At 36.5% G+C, this 27,345-nt stretch overlaps 1 protein-coding gene across 1 annotated transcript in view; it reads right to left on the reverse strand.

The window, feature by feature from the left end:
• Positions 1 to 16,013: 16,013 nt before the first annotated feature.
• Positions 16,014 to 27,345, reverse strand: part of LOC117324481 (gephyrin-like) — a 122,033-nt gene continuing 110,701 nt past the window's right edge. Inside the window, 2 exon segments of the mRNA XM_033880360.1 lie at positions 16,014 to 16,651; positions 22,763 to 22,931. Coding sequence (XP_033736251.1) covers positions 16,421 to 16,651; positions 22,763 to 22,931 — 400 coding nt within the window. The 3' untranslated portion in view covers positions 16,014 to 16,420.

Consider the following 27,345-nt stretch of genomic DNA (forward strand, 5'->3'; position numbering starts at 1 on the left):
ACTGTAACAACACCAAGTAACACATTATGACAATACTCGTGGTGACTATATCTACACCATGTAACACATTATGACAATACTCGTGGTGACTATATCTACACCATGTAACACATTATGACAATACTCGTGGTGACGGTATCTACACCATGTAACACACTATAACAATACTCGTGGTGACAGTGTCACCATGTAACACATTATAACAATACTCGTGGTGACGGTATCTACACCATGTAACACATTATGACAATACTCGTGGTGACGATATCTACACCATGTAACACATTATGACAATACTCGTGGTGACTATATCTACACCATGTAACACATTATGACAATACTCGTGGTGACGGTATCCACACCATGTAACACACTATAACAATACTCGTGGTGACGGTATCTACACCATGTAACACATTATAACAATACTCGTGGTGACGGTATCTACACCATGTAACACATTATAACAATACTCGTGGTGACGGTATCTACATCATGTAACACATTATGACAATACTCGTGGTGACGGTATCTACACCATGTAACACATTATAACAATACTCGTGGTGACGGTATCTACACCATGTAACACATTATGACAATACTCGTGGTGACGGTATATACATCATGTAACACATTATGACAATACTCGTGGTGACGGTATCTACAGCATGTAACACATTATAACAATACTCGTGGTGACGGTATCTACACCATGTAACATATTATAACAATACTCGTGGTGACGGTATCTACACCATGTAACACATTATAACAATACTCGTGGTGACGGTATCTACACTATGTAACACATTATGACAATACTCGTGGTGACGGTATCTACACCATGTAACACATTATGACAATACTCGTGGTGACGATATCTACACCATGTAACACATTATAACAATACTCGCGGTAACGGTATCTACATCATGTAACACATTATGACAATACTCGTGGTGACGGTATCTACACCATGTAACACATTATAACAATACTCGTGGTGATGATATCTACATCATGTAACACAATATGACAATACTCGTGGTGACGGTATCTACACCATGTAACACATTATGACAATACTCGTGGTGACGGTATCTACACCATTCAACACATTATAACAATACTCGTGGTGACGGTATCTACACCATGTAACACATTATAACAATACTCGTGGTGACGGTATCTACACCATGTAACACATTATGACAATACTTGTGGTGACGGTATCTACACCATGTAACACATTATGACAATACTTGTGGTGACGGTATCTACACCATGTAACACACTATAACAATACTCGTGGTGACGGTATCTACACCATGTAACACATTATGACAATACTTGTGGTGACGGTATCTACACCATGTAACACACTATAACAATACTCGTGGTGACGGTATCTACACCATGTAACACATTATAACAATACTCGTGGTGACGGTATCTACACCATGTAACACACTATAACAATACTCGTGGTGACGGTATCTACACCATGTAACACATTATAACAATACTCGTGGTGACGGTATCTACAGCATGTAACACATTATAACAATACTCGTGGTGACGGTATCTACATCATGTAACACATTATGACAATACTCGTGGTGACGGTATCTACACCATGTAACACGCTATGACAATACTCGTGGTGACGGTATCTACACCATGTAACACATTATGACAATACTCGTGGTGACAGTATCTACAACATGTAACACATTATGACAATACTCGTGGTGACGGTATCTACACCATGTAACACATTATGACAATACTCGTGGTGACGGTATCTACACCATGTAACACATTATGACAATACTCGTGGTGACGGTATCTACACCATGTAACACATTATGACAATACTCGTGGTGACGGTATCTACAACATGTAACACATTATAACAATACTCGTGGTGACGGTATCTACACCATGTAACATATTACAACAATACTCGTGGTGACGGTATCTACACCATGTAACACATTATGTCAATACTCGTGGTGACGGTATCTACACCACGTAACACATTATGACAATACTCGTGGTGACGGTATCTACACCATGTAACACACTATGACAATACTCGTGGTGATGATATCTACACCATGTAACACATTATGACAACACTCGTGGTGACGGTATCTACACCATGTAACACATTATAACAATACTCGTGGTGACGGTATATACACCATGTAACACATTATGTCAATACTCGTGGTGACGGTATCTACACCACGTAACACATTATGACAATACTCGTGGTGACGGTATCTACACCATGTAACACATTATAACAATACTCGTGGTGACGGTATCTACACCATGTAACACATTATGTCAATACTCGTGGTGATGATATCTACACCATGTAACACATTATAACAATACTCGTGGTGACGGTATCTACACCATGTAACACATTATAACAATACTCGTGGTGACGGTATATACACCATGTAACACATTATGTCAATACTCGTGGTGACGGTATCTACACCATGTAACACATTATGACAATCCTCGTGGTGACGGTATCTACACCATGTAACACATTATGACAATACTCGTGGTGACGGTATCTACACCATGTAACACATTATAACAATACTCGTGGTGACGTATCTACACCATGTAACACATTATGACAATACTCGTGGTGACGATATCTACACCATGTAACACATTATAACAATACTCGTCGTGATGATATCTACATTACTACGGTACAGATCTGTGATAGGAGAGAACGATATCAGCATAAGATGTGCCAACAATTTTCATGTTCTTTTTCATTGTATAGACATTTCATCTTAGCATTTTTGTGATTTTGATTTTGATGGATGGATATATTTTTCATATTGATGCAGCAAATTGTCTCTAATGTCAGCTCAAAATACTGCTGTATGTTTGTGTTCGTCTACTTGTGATAGCGGCGAACTAATCCTGACTTGATAGTGCTACCTCACTGAAGTGTTCTGATGAAGACGACACTAAGAATGACACCGGTCACATACTACTGACAATGGGTGAAATATCCTTTACACGGCATTAACGCTAATCGAGAGAGACCGTTCAGTCATATAGAGTTTGCTGTGTCTCGGCTTTGGGACAGAACCAGTAGTAAAACAAATGAAACACCACTTAAGTGTGTCCAACAGGTGACGAGTGGTAGATAACATCACAACTTAATATTACATAAAAAGCTGTTACTATGACTACCCCGACCAACCTTGCTTAACATTGGGGTATTCCCTTTTATATCTGTTTCAATTGGTTTTTTTTCAATGTAATTATAAATACATTTTGTGTTAAAAACGTTTAGAGAACAAGAGGAGAGCTACTGTGTTTTCTGTTGCTATGGTGAAATTGTCGGGGTCACAGCACTAACATATAGTAAGATGCTACAAACAGCGCCAATAACACAAACCATATGATCGGAGGATCCACACACAAAAAAATAGTTCGCTAACGTCACCCTATATGTTTTGTAGTTAATCATGGTATTAGGGGTGATGTAGCCCAGTTATGGGGACTTCAGTGTTTGATGGATGTAAGCCAGTATGGCCTTCTTTATGAGATGCGGAGTTACAAATACTTTATAATTTACTTTGTAATGTTACCTCTGTTAACACGAGGAGAATCGTTTACACATACACACCTTTTGAACCTACCAAGCAAGCTGCCACCCATATCAATATAAAACAGACTCTAATATGATCTCTGTCCGATTCGGATATTTATCTAAACTGGTCAAACAATGTGATACCGACGATTTCCTTCTTTATTCCCATATAACTACTTCAATTGATTGGTATCAACCTAAGTTCTGTTAGATATCCTATCAGTTTATTGCATTATAATAATATACACATTAAATACGTCAGGTTTTTTCACCACAGTCTGATCCTGTAGCATTTCAGTTTCAGACAGCAAAAACATTAAAATGGGATTTTGACAGCATTTAAAACAAAATAGCCAAACTCTAATTTCCGTAATGACCAACAGCAATATACCTAATGAGTCCGCATATAAATGTTATTACTCAAGTACATTAAGTAATGAACGTCACAACAACGGAAACGGAAATGTCATGAACGAAAATCTATCGACTTCAATAAGGTAACGTAGTGGCGTAATTAGGATGGGAAACAATACTTGTGTTAAGGAAAATATAAATTATGTATTTACAATCATTAAAAGGTAAATTGTTTGGATTAGTAAACAGTTGTTTTGAATGAATAAAATCTGGCGCAGGTTAGCTTTTTAACAAAATGGGTAGGCTAAAAGAGGTTAATATTTCCCTCGATTGATGCTAAACATTGATTGTGAGGTTTAGGTTTATTGGTAGTTAAAGCAGGTGGACATATTTTTCTCTGCCGTTTTGTCCTATCGAAGGTAATGTATAACATTGATAAAAGTATATACTTCCGAATCTAGAACAGGTCATTTGTTCAATGTAAACTAAAAGCATACATTGCTTGTTTCAATCACGTGGGTTCTGTTTTTGACGATAAGATACTCTTATTTAACAATATTAATTCAACAGTAGCTGCTCTAGACTCGTCATCGATAGGTAGGTAGTACGAACGCTTCTTCATATTTGACGATTTTAAATAGTTTTAGATGATAATCGATATCTGAATGTCACCAAAACCAATTTAAAAATCATCAATTTGTATATTGTCCCATGAGTTGCTGCTTTAACCATCAGATTTAGTACATAATGAAAACATAATGACTTTCAGTTTGAACGACATGGTAAAATGATATCATCTTTTCAAGTTTTCTTTGGTTAAATAGCAATCATATCAGCGATAAAAATATACTTAGCTTGCACAGAGCCTACATTTTATATATCGCTTTTGACGGTAGACGGTAAGCTAGTTTCTGAAGAAGATAATCCACCAGCGTGAACACAGATATTAAATCAGCGTACGTGACCAGACAGTCCATGGTCGCCCAGAGATGATCTCCTTACCTATACTACGCCTTCTCTAAAATACCGACTAAATTCCGGGATTTACGTGACAATCCAAAACAAAACCGCGTTCCATTCCTCAATTTCCGCTATGGCCAAGGGCAAGGTTAAGCCCTGATGTTATAAGGGAAGTACGTAACGTCAGGCGGTCAGACTCAGCCCGTTACTAAACGTTTCCACCATTCATGTTGGGTGACGTTTCTATAGTGATAACTAGATTGTCATACTATTTAGAACTCAAATCAAGGGTGTCGTATCACAAAGCTTCGTAACTTTCGAACGTTCGTAAATACTTACAGAAAAATATTCGCAAAGGACGTTCGTAAGTCCGTTTCACAAAGGTGTTCGTAACTTTTTTCCTAACTTACGTCAAAATCGTACGTTCTCCTGGTAAAAATATATCACTCTCTTACTTGGACGACACTTTTGAGGTGAAAATTGAAAAAAACAAACAGTAACAACGCATTTTTTTTTTTACAGATTTTGCTCACTGCTCACAGATATGCGTATTGCTCTTAAAATAGACGGACTGTTGACAGTCTGCAAAATATGCGTAGAATTAGTTGCATGACAATGAGTATTTTGCCGGCATCCCTCCTCGACATTCAAAACTCGGTTTCCATCTCGAAACAATCGCTCACATGAAGGCATAGTCGTTCTTTTATGGAAATTTGTAATTGAGTACTTAGTATTGAGTCACTTTCTGTTCAAAGAGGCATGCTTGCGCACGATTTTAAATTGTTTTCGTAAGTTACGATAGGTTGGATATGACAAAGTTACACTAGATTTTTGCGACACTTACGAACGTTCGGAAGTTAATAAGGTTTTGTAAATCGCTTAGTAATTCGTAAATCTGACTTACGCCAAATTCGTAAGTTACGAAGCTTTGTGAAACGGTACCCAGTTGTACATATTCAGACAAGTCAAAATCAGACAAAATCAGTGTGATATACCTACATTGTACCTGTGCTATAAAATTCTTGTATATAGAAGTTACACAACGAGTGGTTGCTGTATGATTTTTTTTCACTGGGGTTAGTTATTTTTCCAAAGTTACAAAAATCACGAGCTTTAAAGATTTTTTTACATATATGTAATTTTGGAAAATAACTAAACCACGAGTTTCTACCACAATAAAAAAGCTATTCTGAGGATGAGATATGTTTAGTGTCAACATGTCTTCTTTTCACAATATCAGGTCGGGGTGTAAGGATATGACATATATGAAATGTCGCTAGGCCTAATTGATATACAGAACTGACAATTTCGTAAATTGTTGGTAATATTATAATTTATTACAAGTCAAAAATAATATGCAATTTTATTTATTTCAAAGCAAAAAGTTGACATAAATCTACGTATTTTTTTTTGAAAATATGACAAAAACATCTTTGAACTGTTTCTTGTGCGTAGTCATTTCCGGGACTGTGTGGAGCAGCTTTCAAGTGTTAGCCAATCAGAGCGCATTAAACATGTTATTGGAAAATAGTCCCGTTCAAAGGTCATGTGTGGTATAAATTGAATGTTATTGAAGAGTTGTAATGATTATTTCGTGCCTTGTGAGTCGAATAACATCCATATATTGTGGTAGAAATTAACTAAGGTTGCTCTTCAGAACAAAGTTACAGGAAAAACTTTCTAGTCTATCAATCTATTCCATAAGACTGAAGAATATACATACTGTAGGGAAACACCAAAACAGCTGTATCTTAGTATGTATTAACTGTAATGACTTGTCAAACTTTCAGGTAAGACTGCAAGTGCGTATCGTTAAAACCTTTGAGTGAAATTCAACACAATGGATCAACAATGTTCCCTCACAACACCACAATGACAAACAAAGTCAACACGTTTAAATTTATCATAAAGACAACTCGGGTTTACTGTAATGTCATTATATGATATTTCGTATTGGTGATTTTATCTAATAATAACAAGTATACTGAATTAAGTATGTAGAAATAAACATAAACGTTACTTAATTAAACTCTTTTGGCTAGGTCATGAATAGGAGAAACGGAAACGGATACCAAAGAAGGGAAGCAGGGAAGGGGGGGAGGGGGGGGGGGGGGGGGGGCGAAGTGGGTACCAATTCACACTTCTCGCTCAGACTATTTCTGTAAGGCTCTTCATTGATGAAAGAGCGTGGGCATTCAAACTAGCTACCGAATACTACATGTGCCGTTTGTGTACAAGGCAAAAGCGTTCTGTGCTTCAAATTACCTAACATTATATGAAGCAGTCGGTCAGATGGTTTCTACTTGGGCCTGCAACATCACTCAATGTAGCTCTAGTGTTTTGACAAATGCTTCTTGGTTGCTCAATTGAAATTGCGGCATTCATGCTGGTGGGATCTTTTCATCACAAGGCACTACCACGAGTTCATCGTCACGGAGGCCGAAAATGGGAAAGTACTTTTTGACATCGCTGGCAGGATCTACGAGGTTTGTAGTCCTGCAGCAGCTTCGCTTAGAACACGATATATAGAAAACAAATAGGGCTTTCTGTGTAGCTAGACCTTTGAAGAAGGGCATGCACCGTTACAAACGAATCAGAGTGAAAACTGGAGAAATAAACTATGCAGTTTCCATTTGTTAATACAAAGGAAGAAAACTGAATCAAATCAAATTGTGTATGCCTATATGTATTCCGAATACATTTCCATTAAACGATTCGCCTTAGATTCATTCAAGGATTTGTGGAGATTTGTGTATCCTGTTATCGTGGAAAGAGAAAGAATGAAATATAGTTAAAAGGAGTTCAAGTTATCTTTCAGCAACAGTAACAGAAGGAAATTGTATTATTCCTATTTTGTGACGTACTTTAGTTCTTCTGGACGTATTGACATAGAGTTCTTTATATATATAGTGCTGAGACTCTCGTGAAAATTTAGATGGTATTCAGCGCCTCAAAATCACAATAAAGGGTATAAAGATGGGATACATACAGGAAGCAGAAAGGACGCAGATAATCAAAGTATCCCGACTACAAAACGGAGACACCTGGATATCAATGGAAATAAAGATATATTTAGATCAGAGTAATCTATCATGTCTCCTTGAATAATAAGAAGACAATTAAAAAGTAGGTAGTGTATGGGAACACGGGGCTTGTCGACTACGTATGATCAATGTAGTGACCAAAACGTCATCGCCTGTACACTTTATGTCAGTAAAGGGACAAAGGATTATATAGTGATGTCAGTCGAGAATGGATATAGAAGGTGTTACAAATTGATTAGCCGGATACGTCCGAGCCAATCCCTCAGACTGTTTGATTGGCTAGTACAATTTATTTCCTACATTAATAAAGCACAGGTTTGATGACAACGTCTCTGAATTACATATGATCTTGTAGCGTACGGTTCCTAATTACACCGCGACGCGAAACCTAATGTAAATATCAATAACAAGTTTATGGGAAAGACGTCACCAGTGTGACAGGCCGCCCTGCAGGTACCTCATGGAGTAAGATCGCTAATAACGTTAAATTAACACTATCGACATTTAGAAACACATCCTGTTGGTGTGCTATACGTCACCCAGTTATCTCTACCAGAATAATATCGAGTGATTGTGGTATCAATATATTACCAAATTATCGTATCTTCTACCTCCCAATCTGTCCCAATTTCTGTAAAGGTCATCAATGTAGCCCTGCGTTTTATTCGATGTGCAATTGACGTTTGGCCTATATCTTATTACGGTATATTGTATTCGGAGTATTGGTTGACTTCAAAGTATATTGTATTCGGCGTACTGATTAATCACAATGTATATTGTATTCGGAGTATTGGTTATCCTCAAAGTATATTGTATTCGGCCTATCGGTTGACCTCAACGTTTATTGTATTCGGCATACTGATTGATCACAATGTATAATGCTTCAGCGTACTGATTGACCTCAACGTTTATTGTATTCGAAGTATTGGTTGACCTAGATGTACGAGGGCTGATTGATAAGTTGTGAGCCTCATATTGAAGGATTTTAATTTTTGCCGGACAAATTATTTTTTAACATAATCCCCTTCAGTACCTCTACACCAGCGGTGTTTAAGGGCCTCAATGCCACTTTTATAGAATTACTTTTCTTGGCTGTTCGGAAAGTCATCCCACTGCATGTTAGGGTTAGGGTGTCTAAATAGCTGTTTGTAGTTTTCGAAATAGATGAAAGTCTGATGGAGCGAGATCAGATGAATAAGGCGGATGCTCAATCAATTTAAAGCCACAATTGTGAAAAGCAGCCATGGTAATGGCAGACTCCTCCATCCTAACCCCAACCCGAACCGATTTCGTCCATTTTGCAAAAGCCGCTTGTCTTGTTTACTTTAGAGTGCTACCTCGTCGATATAAACTAACCAAATGAGACCAGTACTTGGGTGCACGGCCCTACATAGTCAGAGAATAGTAGGATTTAAAGAGAACACCCTTGAGTACCTCCTTCAATACGAGACTCAAAACTTATCAACCAGCCTCCGTATATTTTATTCGGAGTATTGGTTGACATCAATGTATATTGTATTCATCGTACTGATTAACCTCATTGTCTTCCGTTTAATCTTCTATGACACCTGTTGCCATGAATTATTAGAGAATTATTAGAGATTAATCTGTATTAATCTAGCAGATGTCTGGGCACAGTTAAACATTCTTGATATGTCACCATTCGGTCACAAATAGTGTAACTGAATGAGAGTTTTTTATGAACACTGTCGACAGAATCTCAAGTTACATGTACATCTTGTACATTACTTTCATCAATTTGTACATTAACATGATGGCTGATATTACAACTAATACAACTTGTTTTTAAGTATAATTCAAGAAAATAAAGTTTACTAAAAATGACTACAGTAGCGTAAACTGATAATACTGGAATTTAGATGAAAATAATCACCAATAAACGACAGCTGATGCAATAACACACTCGAGTGAAATATCCTGTTTCGTTAGGTCGCTGTTGGAACTGTTTCCGAATATTTGTGTAACATCTGTTGTGAGGAACAGGAAATAAGTCACGGGTTCACATATTTCTCATATACAGTTCTAACGGATATTCTATATTATTCATTTGCTCTCGTTGCATTGGTGTTGTAGAACTAGATAATGTTTATTCATTAAACTACGAGTAAAATGTTTAACTCCTACAAATGTATGTTCTTTCTGTATATCATTATGAATTGGTGGGGAGACCCTTACAATACATTATGCTTCACTGCAGGAGGTTAATCATTCACAGCCAATGTCACCGTTTAACCTTATGTTGTGGGTTGCAAGTCTCGTTGAGCGTGATGATAACTTGTCATTATCTGAATACCTAGTATATAGAAACTAGTCTCATGTAGCGGCTAGTATGTTTCTGAGAAAACGTTATATATGACACAAACGAAGACTTAAACCACAGCTCTGCAATCATCGAATGTTCTGGACGTTAATGCGGAGCATTTTTGCAATCTCTGCATTTCGTAATTAAATCGATATTTCAAAAGAAAGCTGAATTTCATATTGACACTGACATTCACACCAATTTCGATTCGATTCATTCGCTTATTTTATCATTAGAAGTTTAATTGCGCCTATCAATATAGCGTCATTTATAATATCAATATCACAACAAGAAGACGTAGTCGTCAATATCCTCCGCGAGGAAATCATCAATACATTATAAAGGAGTTGATTGTTTACATCAAGTGCGTAAAAGTAGAAACGATGGGATACAACACTTAAACAAGAATTCTACGGAAAAGGATACGTCGGCGGCGTAGAAAGTTGGATGATTACTAGAACTATTCCACGGAAACAGATTTCCCATACGTAACAGTGACCTTTTACCTTTAGACCAGAAATACAAAAACACGACCAAGTAAGTACTTTTGGTAAGAAAATCCAAATAAGCAATACCAAGCAATAACCTTTGGTTAGGAAGTGTACGACGTTTGAGTTTCATCGGCCCGAGGGAACTTGAGTTCACACGGAAACGAAATTTCTATTTCTTGTAACACTGACCTTGACCTTCGACCTTCTGACCTAGAAACTCAACCCAAACAATTACTTTTGGTAAGGAAGATCTAAATTAAGTTTTGATCGGACTAAGGGAACTTGAGTTATCGGACGGAAAACTCTGCGGACGACACCGTCGCCCACACTGACACCGACATAGTGATACATATGTGCCGCCTGTCTTTACATAAATAAAATTTCAACTACATGTAGATCATCCACTGTGAAAACGTAGTGATTAAAATATGCAGTGCTTTTATAACCCAACATTTCAAAAGTGAAAACCTCTCCTTTACGAAAAGTAAGGCCATTACACCAATAGGTATGTATCATTTGTTGTGCAAATATCTTTATTTGTAGTTCGGTTTATTATGGAATTTGATTATTTGTTTCCATGGATACAGAAAAAAATATCTACGATCAAAACCTGATAGCAAAATTCACAAAACCACTATACCAATTCTTGTTATGTGCAGTTATGTTAAGTTATCTTAAATGGTTTTGGAGTTTCACTTCGGTAACTGTAATATTCCGGTTTTTCAAAATTCTTTAGAGAAAAATTATGAAAACAACAAACCACTCCATACCAAAAGGCATCACCAAACCACTAGAGCAATACGAAAACCATGTTTCGGGAAGTTATCCTTGACGGCTTTATGAAATTTGGATGCATTAGTAACGATCTGGACGAAGAAACTCTTGGCCAGGTCCGTATAGTATCGTGTACACCTAAACAAAAGTCAATACTTGTATTCATTCGGCAGGACATCTTATATATTATGGTCTATTATACAATTATTGTCATTTGTTGAGGTGTAAACGAGACTATACGGACCTGATCAAGTGTTTGTTCATCGAGGCCGGAGGACGTAGTTTCGTGTGCACCGAACACACAAGGCAATAACTGTTTTGTAATATGGCCAGCTAAAAAAAAAAAAAAAGAATAATAAAAATTCAATCCTCCTGTCCAAATCATGTCGACTTTTCAACGTAGGCATGCATACTGACTTTTGGCACTTACATATTCCCAGAATAATTTTGTTGCACCTGAAGTATTTTCTTCCTTTATTGCAGCGAAACGTTGCTGGGGTGTCTCGTCTGCCATATTTTAAACAAAGTGATGCCGAACAATCGTTTGTTTCCAGCATTCTGATTGGCTGTTGTCCAAAGTATGATGTTGCGTGATTTCCGACCTGTTCGTGTTAAGGTCGGAAATGCCTTGGGAATTTCCCAGATGAGTTATTTTTAGTACGAACAGGTCTCCTCACTGATATGTCCTTGGGAGGAAAAGGGAGTTGGCCCATGAAATTAAGCAAACACTCTAGCCATACTGCAATATATAATCATTGACTTTTGTGGAGGTGTACACGGGGCTATGCGGACATGGTCAATTGTTTGTTCATCGAGGCCGCAAGCCGAGGTGAACAAACTCTTGACCAGGTCCGTAGTCTCGTGTTCACTGAACACAAAAAGGCAATAACTGTTATGTAATATGGCCAACTAAAACAAATGAATAAAAAAAACCTAAAGCTCCTGTCCAAATCATATTGACTAAGTTGTCTTAGTGGGCATGCAGACTGACCTTTGGTACTTAAATATTGCCGGAATAGTCTTGTTGTACCCGATGTATTTTTACGGGTGTTCGGGTGTACGGGTATTCAATAAGCCTTTTTTCTTCAAAATGCCTTGTTATTCCTCTTCGTCTATTGTCTCTTCGTCTGTTGTCTCTTCGTCTATTGTCTCTTCGTCTGTTGTCTCTTCGTCTATTGTCTCTTCGTCTATTGTAGCGAAACGTTGTTGGGATATATCGTCTGCCATATTGTAGACAAAGTGATGCCGAATAATCGTTTGTTTCCAGCATTCTGATTGGCTGTTGTCCAACGTAACACGTTGCGTGATTTGATACAAAGATTGCCAACCTGTTCGTGCTATAAATAGAATATTGCGGAAATGGGTGCATATTTAACGTTTCCACCAAGTGAGCAAACAACAAATGGCTGAAGCGTTCAGTTCCTATAGAACAATCGATCACGTCACTACTATATCTGTGTAAATACATGTTGTGCTTGCTTGAAAACCTTAGTAAATTTGAGACGGGAATTGTGGACTGTGAATATATCAATTAATTAAAAACGTTAAAGGTATCAAACAAACATGCTGAGTGGTTTCTTTTAATTTTGTTGACAATACTGGTGTCTTTACGTAGATTCACTGGAACTACATTATGTTAGCAACCACTGCTGCCGTAGTTATCAACGTCGCAACACACCTTGAATTTAATTGATATTTTGTCGTTCCTTATTTTAACGATTTTTTTTATGTAAAAATAAGGATTGCACCTCATTTTGACTGCGTATACGGCAGCATGCCCGCAGTTGGCAACGAAAATATCATATGGAGCGCTAACCATGTGAAATGTTCGTTGGCAACTGCGGGCATACTACCGTATACATAGTCAAAATGAGGTATAATTCTTAAATAAACCTCCAAGAGCATCTAGAATGTTGAATTGGCTTAACAGTTCGTAGCACGTGCTCCTTTTCCAGCAATGGAAACTTTTCACGCGCTTTCTCCTGAGAAAGTCCACGGAAAAAAAGCTAGTGTAAGAAGGATTTTGTCTTTTTTTATGGGTTGTGATTGGTCCTTCTTCAAATGAGGACATCCCTGCGCCGACCATATGCATTTGTTAACAGACATACCTGGACCACCGATTTAATATACAATTATTTGAAGTAATACAAGAAAAATGATCATTCCCTACCTAGGGAGTGTGACAAAGAAATGACAACCCTCGGCATGTCTCGGGTTGAAAATTCATGAATTCCCCCTCGGGTTGAGATTTCTTTGTCAAACAACCAAGGCAGGGAAAGATTCTATTAATCTATCAAATCACACCTTTTATTCGTCTCCATTGTTCTTTTCCGAAAGTGCTGTGAAAACAGTGTGATTTACGATTGTCGTTATTATGAATAGCATTATTTATATCATACTGCGGAGGTATGTCAATTGAATTTGAAAACCGAGAAATGTCGTCGCCATGGTAAATATGTCAACGTTTAGCTTTGGAATGTTAAAGATACAGTTGCTTTTAATACTTATATCCGTTTCTTGGTAGTCCATTGTGAACAGGAGCTCCGCAAGCGGGAGCATGATACGCCTAAAACCCCTAATATATACTATACATAATGTGAACACAATCAAAGGGGAATTGAATTTAAAAAAGGAACTTCTTGCATTTCTACACAATACCCATATTTGGCAATACAGGGGGCATAACTCTGCTAAATTATCGCGAATTTCCGAAACACAAACTCGCTTTAGCTATTGTGCTATAGAATATATGTAGCAAGTTTCATAAAATTCCGTTGATAAATAATGGCTGGAGGAAAAGTTAAAGAGACGTTAAACGGACGGCCGGACGGACGAACGGTGCAGGATATACCATAATACGACCCGTCATTGACGGGCGTATAAAATTATGTGAGCAGTTATGTTTATTGATGGAGCCGTTACACGATGAAAACATTACCGACAAAATTATCAGATAATATGCAAGACTGGAACGTATGTAAGGGATAAAATTCAAATGGCATGTTCGTTAAGTCATCAAACAACTCATACTTCATATACCACGGTAAATAATTCATGTAACATATATTTTACATGCTTATTATTAGTTTCTGTTTAAAAACTCCAGCATTCAGTTGTGCAATAAAACTACCATTAATACGGACGCTAGTCGCCATTTCATATTTTTTGGGAATAGGCAACTTGTCTATGAATTTTAAGCGTCCCAAAATCGCACGATGTGAAGGATTCCTGTTGCGTTTATATCATTTTGGAATTGTGAGGGACAGTCATGAATTTCCATACATATCCTACACTCAGTCGAATGTACAGTGTTACGTAAACGATAGACATTTACCTTTCTCGTCTAGACTAAGGGACGTACTTTCTAATTATATACTAGATGAGAAATAACATTTCTCATTATTTAAACACTGCTCTGATGATAAATGGTAGATTTAGTTTCAAATTAAAAGGTTCATGTGGTAAATTAAGAATATGAATGCGAGGTATCCGTTTTATCAGTACACGGGGCTGTAAAATGCATCTTTAATTTACTCTATTAGAATACCATGTTCCCAAACAGCGACAGAGAAACATAAGAGTAAAAAGACGGGTTAAAACTAACGAGGGAAACAGATTGTATTTCATAGAAATGTTATCAGCACCGTCCAAGCAGACTGGAATGAGGATGAGATGCAATGAAATAGCCTTGACCTTTGTGCTTGATTTCATGATATAACACAGTTGTGTAAACGTAATTAGGCGCTCCGTAGCATATTTTCCGGAAATATATTCAAACACATACAGAAGAAAACCGGAAGATCTTCAAGATTTCAGCAGGTAACTCCAATCCAGGGAGCTAACGTGATGCAATTGTTTATCTGTTAAAGAAGGCGATAGGAATTTCTTGACATGCCAGACCCTCGGAGTTGGCTTCTATGTCAGCATACATCTACACAATATATACGTGCAACATTTAAGAAAGGCATACAAAGTTCAAGCCAAGCATAGTGTACATGTAATACCGCTTGAATTGAACGGTAAACAAATTAATCGCCATTGCCAAAACCATTTAGATTCCGTCTAGTATAATCTCGTTACGGTTTCCGTGTTCCCATTCATATCGCACGTCACCTTGTAAAAGGAATTATTTCCTGTGACGGAATCAGAAAATGAAACAGATTAATCTAACCGATTGCGAGCGATTTATCGTCTGTAGCGACATGAATACCACGCGAACATTTGTGTTCTAATTATAAGTTCTATAGCTGTGTGTATCGGCGGGAGCGCTGCTTGACGCATTGGTCCTTACTAAACGCTTTCAAACATAAGAGATGTTCCAGAGGATATTGGAACCATGTTATACCTAAAATAAAACAGTACATACCATTGATCTGAATTAACTTTCCAGTTATTTTATATGAGATAAATAACAGACAACTTCATCTACTCATTGGAAATTTAATTTTGAAAAATTTCGCTGAATGAACATTTGATGAAATGTTCCAACATTTCCCAGCTAATGATGATTAATCCATGACCAATTATAACGGTGTGGTCTCTGCGTAAATGAAATAATTAATCCTTAATCTTATTTTACAAGTCTGCATAACTTGAATACCTTAACATAACTGCATAATCAATATAAAACCCATTATCTCATTTGTGTATCAAATTTTACAATAGATGCAGTGAATCAACTTATCATTAATATCTGCATGTAATTTTAATCCTTCACCCTGTTTGATTTGTCATTAAATTAGTATCAATCATTCGAGAATCCCTTTACTGACATGCCATTAGACGTGCGTGTTTTCGTTAAGGATAAGAGTGACGTGATGAGTTCACAGCATCATAGCCGACCAATTATCATTGCGTCCACTGTTTCCCCCTTCAAAACAACAGTTTTTCCATTTGTACGCGGCGGAAGCATGAGTAGACCATTGGCTGTCGACATGCTCAGTAGCCTACTGCTCATCTGGTTCCCCGTGCTACATGCATACGGGAGGTCCTCTTCGGGGTTCCATTTCAGCAAAACACGGTGGTACTCCGGCCGTGGATCCAGATGAATATCCCTTTCTGCCTAAAACACAACAAAGTGACCCGATATGATATTGATGAAATATTAAAATATTTTCAAAATATAAATGACCTAACTGTTTAAGAGTCATCAACGTTTTAGTCATGCTGAAATGTCTTTTTAAAAAAATAGTTATTGGTGACACTGTAAATTAATATTGATGGTGTTAAGTATATTCCTGCGTCTATATAGAAACAATACATTTCCAACGCTCAATATCGTATCACTATGAATACTACACGGACATTGAAATGTCAAGGTTGTCCATTCCTTGTTATCCCATTGATCACGATACAACCCTGTCTTTCCTTATGTTTAAGATCCAGGAGTTCGACAGTCATGGACAATATGCTCAAATCATTACAGAAAACAACGGAATCGTACGTTTAGAATATCAAGTAGCAGAAACAGTATATGTCGATTAATGACTACAAATCGCATCTCAGAATTGTTCAGTCCTTCTGGGACGGTTTCATTTAATCAGAAACTAATTTTTGGTATGATTTTCTGTTCAGGGGCCAATGTAATAGCTAATATCTTATCAAAGTATAATCCAAATGTCACTTGTAATGTCAACAAAGTAGCATTGCACTCCACTGGATCAACACTTCCGACAACAGTATAATTTACCACACAACGTCTACAGAAACAGAACATGGGAGAGAAACGATTTACATATATATCTCATGTATTGACTTACATCAGGTGAGTTTATAATTATCTACTTGTATGTATTTTGTGCAATCATAATATCATATAGTCTTTTGTACAATCATAATATCATATAGTCTTTTGTACAATTATTATATCATGTGTATTTTGTACAATTATAATATCATGTGTATTTTGTATAATTATAATATCATGTGTATTATGTATAATTATAATATCATGTGTATTTTGTCCAATCCTAATATCATGTGCATTTTGTACATTTATAATATCATGTGTAATTTGTACCATCCTAATATCATGTGTATTCTGTACCATCCTAATATCATATGTAATTTGTACAATCATCTTATCATGTGTATTTTGTACAATCATATTATCATGTGTATTTTGTACAATTATAATATCATGTGTATTTTGTACAATCCTAATACCATGTGTATTTTGTACAATCCTAATATCATGTGTATTTTGTACAATCCTAATATCGTGTATTTTGTAAAATCCTAATATCGTGTTTTTTGTACAATTATAATATCATGTGTATTTTGTACAATTATAATATCATTTGTATTTTGTACAATTATAATATCATGTGTATTTTGTACAATTATAATATCATTTGTATTTTGTACAATTATAATATCATGTGTGTTTTGGTACAATTATAATAGCATGTGTGTTTTGTATATTCATAATATCATATCCTAATATCATGTGTGTCTTTTGTATAATCATATAGGTGATGTCACATAAGTCGTTCATGAGACCACGTATTGGGATTTATAATGTAAAAGGTTTGTTGTTAAAGGTAGAGACCTCGTTAATGAAAAAGCGGTATAGTGACAATACAATCCAAAAGACGAAAATCAGAACTCAAAGTTGAAGAGAAGAAAAATAACCTAGATACAGCCAATGTATTTGTTACAGGTTTAACGTCTCCTTTCCCTGTCGTTGACTATGTTCAGACAACATGTCGGCCAATAAAACAAAAACAGCACCATGAACCAATCGGAATTAGCATGAAGCGTATCGGAAAGATAAGCGTTTCTCTCACTCCGTATAAGGACAAATCCGCGGCAGTATTAAAGTGAAGCATGTAAAAATTCATCAAATTAAGACATAGTGAAGAATTAAATATATCTACGTATTTCAGTACAAATTTCTTAAATAACAGCAATTGTTTTGAAGAAAATGCTTTCATACCAGCACCATTGACGTGCTAAATCGTGTACGCACGAACCACAGCACATATTTGTTTTAGTTTTTCAATTGTTTTCAGACAGGATTATTATATTATCAAAATATTTCCCTCAAATTGAGTTAACAATATGACATCTGTTTTTGTTAAGGCAGACAGAAGGATTGTTAAACTTTTCTTGTCTGAAATAGAAGGAGATTACTTATGCTATGTATGGTATCGAACAGCTTGTGGTGTGGCAGACATGCCTCTTTAATTTGGAAGACATTATCTGCATAACTCACATACAAAATAATTTCAAAACATCTCAAGTGTGCTGGCAGTTTAAGCGTAAATTTATTCTCTCCTTCTTAAGGGGTCGATGTAGTGCTCTTTTTAACATATGTTCATTTGCATATCCACGTGTATATGCATGTCAAAAACTTTCAGTACATCTTCCAGAAAAAAGTATCACTGATATTTTATTAGCACAAGGTGTTTAAGTTTTATATACGTCTGGTTTTCTTTAACATTTCTTAGGATAAGTACCAAACCTAATGTTGTACTTGGAGTCAGTACAAGGTCATTCCACACATGTAGAATATGATCACTGTAATGTGGTGACTAGTTACGCTGGAAGATTTAACTTTCATACAGCAAACACTCGTCGAACTCTTCAGTTGAAAAAAGTGACATGTGTAGCCAAATTCTGTTACTTTTAGAAAATGAAGAATGATGTGGATTTTAACACATCTCAGTGTTTGTACACTACAAAGACTTGTCATAATTAAGCTGCACTCTTTAGTGGGGCTCTAAAATGTTTGACAAATCTTCCCGCTAATCGAAACCTGCCAAAAGGTCAAGTATTTTTTCGGCATAGATGTTTCCTGTAGTAAGCTCAGCATCGCTAATCATGCCAAGCTATCAGTCTAACACTCCCCCACCTGCACACAATTAGGTCTTGCTTATATTTGAGGTTTTTCTTATCTCAGACAAAGACGTGAAGTAAGAAAATTGGAACGACCAGAGCGTCTATTTATTAAAAGACGAATATTATTTTTTCATGAAAAACAACAATGACGGCAACAAATATGAGCGCAGTTTGTATGATATAATGTATGATATAGGACGTAAACTCGAGCAGGGGGTTAGTCTCTAGAAGGTCACTCTATGACCATTTACACCATTAGGAAGGTGCTGATGTAAACCTTTGTGGAGCGTAAACGAGGCGGGGAGAAAACCCATATCCTCTTTTCGACAAGTCATCAATCATCTCTTTGCAAAACCAAAAGTGCAAAACTGTCTGAAATATTTGTCATAACGTCCTAAGCACATTGCAGCATGTCAACACAAGTTAATACACTTTAAGAATTTAGTGAATAATAATCTTGAAAAGATCATAAGAAAACGAACATATTGCCATAAAAAGATATAATGAAGCAAAGAAACATCATAGGTATATCGCCGTTTACTTTCCTAGCATTGCAACACCATGCAATGGATACTTACATAACTGGATATCGTTTCACAAAGCTTCGTAAATATTTACGAAAAGGTTACGCAAATCTTTCGTAAGTCCGTTTCACAAGGGTGTTCGTAACTTTTTTCGTATCTTACGTCAAAATCGTATGTTCTCCCGGTAAATATAGATTACTCTCAAACTTGAAGGTAAAAGCAGACGACACTATTGAGATGAAAATTGTACGCAGCTCCTAAACCCGAGTCCCGAACAAAGACTATGAACTCTATTTTGTCCTATCAAAACGACCGTATTACTAAGAGAAGATCAAATTTTCTGTAAAATTCAAATATAATATTGTTTATCATACGGCAAAACAAAGAGTAACAACGCAATTTCCACAGATTTTGCTCACTGCTCAAAGATATACACAATGCTCTTAAAATAGACTAACTGTTGACACAGTCTATGAATATGCGTACTATTAGTTGCATGACAATGAGTAAATTGCCGGCATCGTTCCTCGTCATTCAAAACTCGATTTCCACCTCGAAACATTCGCTCACAAGACACAGTCGTTCTCTTATGTTAATATGTAATTAAGTACGACGACATTTTCTGTTCAAAAGGTCATGCTTGCGTACGATCTTAAATGGTTTCCGTAAGTACCGCAGGGTGGATATGGCGTAGTTACGCAGGGTTTTTGAGTAACTTACGAACGTTCGTAAGTTACGAATTTTTTGTGAAACACTTATTAATTCTTTAATCTAACTTACGCATAATTCGATAGTTACAAAGCTTTGTAAAACGATACCGAGGAGTATATTGGGTGTCTAGTTGACAATAATTTTGATCATAAAATACTGTCATGATTACTATGTTCAAACATTCTATTTTTCGGTCTGTCCGAGGAAATAGCAAATCGCATAAAACAGTAGCCTTGAAAATAAAACATATATAACATCATCGTCACTTAAAACTCTTGGTAAAAATGTTTGCAGTTACCTAGATTTTCGTGTGTATGCTTTTAAATATTTGCATGCCATGGGATTTGAAAATTTGACATGGTACCAGCATGAAATCATTACTCTTCTGTTTTCTATTACGTACATAGTGGAAGTGCCCATTAAATAACTTATAACCTAATCAATACAGATGTTCAGCATTTGTATTCTTGTTCAAATTTGTTCTTAAAATTTTCATTCATATAAATGCTTTTGGAAAGCAACATTTGTATTTGATTTTATCTTTGCAACCCACACGTTCATTTAAAATAATAGATAAAACATAAATAAGTGAATCATCGTGGCCCTAAATGACCACAGCAGTCGATGGGTCGTTAAACCCAAACAAACAAAGTTTCATGTGACGTACAATGTATAACTTCCAAAATGATACCTATAAAGCAAATTGTTATTTGTTTCTGATTATAAACGGACTTTGTACCTCGTAACAACGGCGGTAACTTTGTAAATATTGTATATTTGTGTAAAAGTAATTAGTGATGTGTATTGACTGGTTTTAATAGTTTAAATGATTTAAGATTAAATACATTACATACATATTTGATGTTTTGGTAAATGGTATCATCTAAAGTTTATATACACACTAGCCTCCACCTTCGGCCCACGCAGGCGAAGGGTTCATGGTTGTTTTTTCAACTACTACCAAAAATATTACTCTTACTGTATCTTATAGTATTTTCTAGTACTGTTTATATAGCATGTGGTTGTATTTGTATTCTTTGTATGTTGATAAATGGATGGATTGCCTCGAAAATTTGACATTTTCCATTGTCCACACTGTTGCAATAACTCCTTTGTCCCATATAAACATTCAAGTAATGTATATCCCGCAGACATACCATTGCAAGGACCCAGTGTTATCCGGAAAATTACAGTTTATATTACTTCTTTGACACATATGTATAAGTATATACTTTGTGAAAGACTTACTTACTTTTACTAAGCTAATTATACGTAACTAGAAAATCGCAAGAGACTGAACAAGAGGCCCATGGGGCCTGTATCGCTCATCTGGTTGGATTAGACCAATTTTAGACCTATTTCCCCTATTGGGCCCTGCTCCTTTGGCCCCTCGGGGGTCAGTCACCATTTATGCAAAATCTGTTCCCCTTCCCCAAGGATGCTTCTGACCAAATTGGGTTCAAATCCATTCATAACTTTATGACTAGTAGCGATTTAAAGAAATTAACTCTATATCCCCTTTGGCGCCTTTGGGGGTCAGAGTCACCGTTTATGCAAAATCTGTTCCCCTTCCCCCAAGGATGTTTCTGACCAAATTGGGTTCAAATCCATTCATAACTTTATGACTAGTATCGATTTAAATGAATTATATCTATTTCCCCTATTGGGCCCCGCCCCATTGGCCATTTGGGGGTCAGAGTCACCATTTATGCAAAATCTGATCCTCTTCCGCCAAGGATGTTTCTGACAAAATTTAGTAAACATTCAATAAGAGCTTTTTGACAAGTAGCGATTTGAAACAAATGTTGACAGACGGACGACGGACGGACGGACGACGGACGCCGCACCATGACATAAGCTCACCGGACCTTCGGTCCAGGAGAGCTTAAAACTGTAATCAGGATAAGTCATTTTATAATTTATCTATTTCCAAGGAAAATGTTTCCTTGTGCGTTTTGTTGACGACATAATTTCCTATCTAAACAAGACAATGTGTTCCCATCAGGATTAACGATGAATCACTCCCTGGTTATATATATTTACATACGCCAATGGAAGACACAAACGAAATGGCCATAACAAGAACATTCGCCCACCTTTGCTTTTATCACTGTCCTCCCGGGACTCGCATTACCAAGCATTTTGTTAAGTGCTGGGATGACGTACAGGTTACACGTCACAATGGCGGATACAGGGTTCCCTGGGAGTCCAAAAAACAGGTGCCTTCCCTTTTCATCGTCTACAGTTGCAAATGTTGTTGGCTTTCTGGAAATAGAAAAGAGTATATATTATATAAATCATTTTGCAAATAACATTGCTTGATAGAAAATAAAAATGGTCTAGAAAATGAGATAAATCTAAATGAATTATCTACGTCTACACTGACTTGACAGATGAAAGACAGGCAAGCAATAAAATCGAACTGTCATGAAAAACCATGGTATTTCTTCGACTTTGTGATGAGATAGTCAAAGTTCAAGGTCCACGGAACCTTGATTTTTTCTAAGTTAATCCCTGTTTATCAGCTATCCCTGATGCTAAAGCAATATTATCAATACATAATCAATATTTAACCAAATCCCTTTATCCGAACAAAAATGATACGTCTTCTCTTTCCCAAATTCGAACCCGCTCTTCTGTAACCATGGTGCACTACCCCTCATTTGTGCAAAAGTGAGTCCGGTTCACTGCCGACCAAATTTATTCCGACTCCTTCTATCAAAGCATGAGTTTACACGATTTTGAAAGGGTAACTTTCCCCGAACAACAAACATCTTAGAAGTTGACATCTATTTCCCCTATCGGGACTGTCCGTCTGTCAATTCTTTGGTAAAACAAATCAAGAAGACGCCATGACAGGACCAGTTAATATATTTCATGTATCAAAGTTTCTTTTTTGCACCTCATTTATGATGCTATATACATATATATACGTCATTCTACTTCCCGATCCGAACATATTAACAACAAATACACTCGACGTAGGTCCTACTACAGTTGCGCCACATTGCCTAAAAGAAAGGCGCAATTACCACCGACCAGCGATCGTGCTCATTCAAGGGACCAATTACTCCTTGGTGGCGTCTTTGATCTGAAACGACAGATAGCAGGCAAAACGTCGGCGAGGTCAGCCATAGCTGTACTACACTGGAAGTACATCTTGTAAGGCATAGTCGGGACCAATTTGCTTCTCCGTTAAATACATATCTGACGGTCGAAAAGACGTATACCTATTTCTTTTAAGATCAAAGACTTTCTCTCACGTATTGACGACGGTTATTTTTCCAACTTCTGTTTGTACAAAAACATGGATAAATCCATCATGCGTTGGTGGAAACATGTAACATTCAACACGTGTTTTCTAGGCAGACTGATTTATTACTATATGGAGTCAATGTCTTAGACAGACAAGTTACACAAGGCAAAACACGACGTCATTACAGTAACGGAAAATCATGGTAGTTACATTGTAAAACTATGTACAAAAATAACTAAGTGGACATCAACTTTATGGATATTGCTATATTAAGGAACCACTCCTGTATCAACACTCAATGTTTACAAACATATATAATTGACGCATCAAATTAAATGAAAACAAAAAGAATACAATTATGAAATATTGATATTTATAGACAAAACAATAATGCAAAGAGGTGTTAGTTTAAAAAACTCAGACGATATATTTAGTTTCCCCTATGGTATATGTACACTTGTACGACAGTTAGTATACTGCTATATTTAAGGATTGTATGGCCGCAGTTAGCAACGAATATTTTCTTTGATTAGCGCGATAGAATATGTTCGTTGCCAACTGCAGACCCTTTCCTCTATGTATAGTATTCTATTCTACCTTATATGGGTTTTGAGAAGAAGATTTCTGAAACGTCAGCTAATGTGACCTTTTTTTTACCCTTTCCATGATCCCTTGGGTGTCAGTCAGTGCCAAAATGTGCATACTATCAAAATGTCGGCCGATTATGATAATGTTAACCAAGAATGAATTCCAATAGCAATGAAACAAATGATAGTCAAAAATATGATTTTCCTATATAAACTTCAGACAAGTTTACCACCTCCCCAGGGGCAGACGCGAAACCCCAGAGTCATGCAATTTTCGTTAGGCACCTTATTACCTTTCTACCTGTACCTTTGGAGTTGGGACAATAAATATCTCAATTTCGGTTTTCATTTGGCCATATAAGCTTTCTGTTAAATTTCAATGAATTTGGTTCAGCGGATTGGGGGAAGTCGAAAATGTAAATTGTTTACGGACGAACGACGGACGACGACGAACAAAAGGCGATTAGAATAGGTCACTTGAGACTTTGTCTAAAATGACCAAAAAACTATAAAACTTAACTTTTATTTGTTTAATACCTTTTACTTTTTAAAATTAACTGATATACACTCACATTCCACAATTTCTGTCTCGGATTAACTAAGGCTGCCAAGCACAGCGTATAATGACACATATTTAGTAGTGATGTGGTCGACTAGAAGCGTAATGTACGATCCAGTCATTTGTTGTTAGCCTACCTTGGGAATCGGTAACATATAGTTCATGACGTCGTCTCTTTATGACGTTACGAAGCGTCAACGAGACGGCATAACTTTGAAAGGACTGATCAACGCAGTTTTAGCGTTTTTTCTTGTTTCCCTGTAATCCCTACAAAACGCTAATGGCAAGTAAGTATTTTGTCAAAAACTCGACTAAATATTGCGAAAATGCATGAGCGCATATTTTGCTTCGCCACGCGCGTATTAATCCACTGAACCTTTTTCTTTCACTGCTTATTCTAATATCTTCGCAGCCAGAGCTTACCTAGCTGAAAAGGGGAGAGATGTAAATAATAAATGGTATGTACATACAATGAAGGTGATACACGGTATCGAAACATATTTAATAAGAAGAGAAAAGGAAGATATACACAATCATGGCAGCTGTAGATAGAGGAAACAAATGAATCATAGCGGGGTAAAGGAGGCAGACTATACCATACATGTATACAAGAGAAGGCGAACATCAGATGCTATACGCAATGTAGACAACAATATATGATATATGAAGGTTTGGACATAAACGGAGACATTATATGGTACATAACGTAGATAGCAATCTTTGACATAGAAGGAACTAAATAGAATGTAAAACATTGAAAACAATATATGACAGGGAGGAGAACTCTATTTACAATTGTAGAAAACTACGTCTGAGGGAGAGAGATCAAATTAGTTGATATGAACAATGTTGGCAGCAATATTTAACGGATAGCGGAACAGGAGATATGACATTTTCAATACGACGAAGACGCCTATCCATAACACATAATAGAAAAAAAAATAGTATAATGCTGCCAATCCTTGAGGACGACTAAAGAGGATATCAGGCGGTATGAATGATATTGACTATCTTACACAAACTTTTGTCCAGACCACTTGTTTATGTGTGTTTCGGATTAACTTGTATTAACCTTATGACCGTGCAGCAGGACGCTAACATTATTTTTAAAATGTTCTGACAAAACTTGAAGCATAATTAGCGCCCATCTGGTATAGAGGGGATCTGCACATTCATACCACCCGCACGATAGCACTTCAGCCCAAGAACCATAACCCTGGCAATCGTTTGGCCATTCAATTAGGAACACCTACGAACTCCCAACAATTTTTAAGATTTACGATGAACGTTAAGGAGAAGACTACGAGGTATTTGAACTGAGCCATTTCATGAAGAGATGCCTAACTTCACATCATTACTGTATTGCCAATACAAGTTAACAATCGATGTATGTGGTCCAGGGTGATGTCAACAAGTTGAACTGTGCTGTTGATGAATTTACAAAGCTTCGCACACTAACGAAACAGTATATATATTTACTATCACCGAGGTCATTAAAACATTGAGACGTCGCCAGAAAGAAAACAATGAGAAATAAACACCAACAGTTTAAATTGCGTTCGGGTATTCGGCGTCAACATTTACCTCTGTTTTATGGTTCATAATTACTATCTAACAACATTTTGTTTTGGCCAATACAAATTCATACACGCAACAGGCGTCACGGAACTAACATTTATTACATAGTAAAACATAAGAAATTATCAAGTTGACTAAAACATATTTTTTTTTATTATTTTTTATTTGTTATTGCATCATTCATTTCAACATTTCATTAACATCATGTTACATATAGTTTCAACAGTAAATTCCATGACTCATATTATTGATTTTGTTGGATTTAGATGAGGATAGATCGGACACTTTCCCACTTTTGCCGGATCTTTCGAGCCATATTGGTTGGAAGATTGTAGACCGAATATAGATATAAACTTCTATAATTCTTAATAAAGGTTTTACAAGTTTCCCTATTTGAAATGTGTTTGTATTGTCTTTGCAGAGATATGTATTTCTTAATCAAAAGAATTACAAGATTAATACCCATTGGTTCTCTGTCATCTGTGACACAAAGTAGGAAAGAGTCAGGTTTTCTTTCTAGCCTTATACTATGACATTGATAAAATGAGTTAATAATACTTGTCCATAATGATTGGCTATGAGGACAATCCCAAAAGAGATGGCAAATTGTTTCTGGTGCTCCAGTACAAAACCTGCAATCTCCGTGTTCAAGAACTTTCATTTTTATTAACATCGCATTAGTAAAGAACACTCTATGAG

This window comes from Pecten maximus, chromosome 3 (genome assembly GCF_902652985.1).
Source record: "Pecten maximus chromosome 3, xPecMax1.1, whole genome shotgun sequence".
Lineage (NCBI taxonomy): Eukaryota > Metazoa > Mollusca > Bivalvia > Pectinida > Pectinidae > Pecten > Pecten maximus.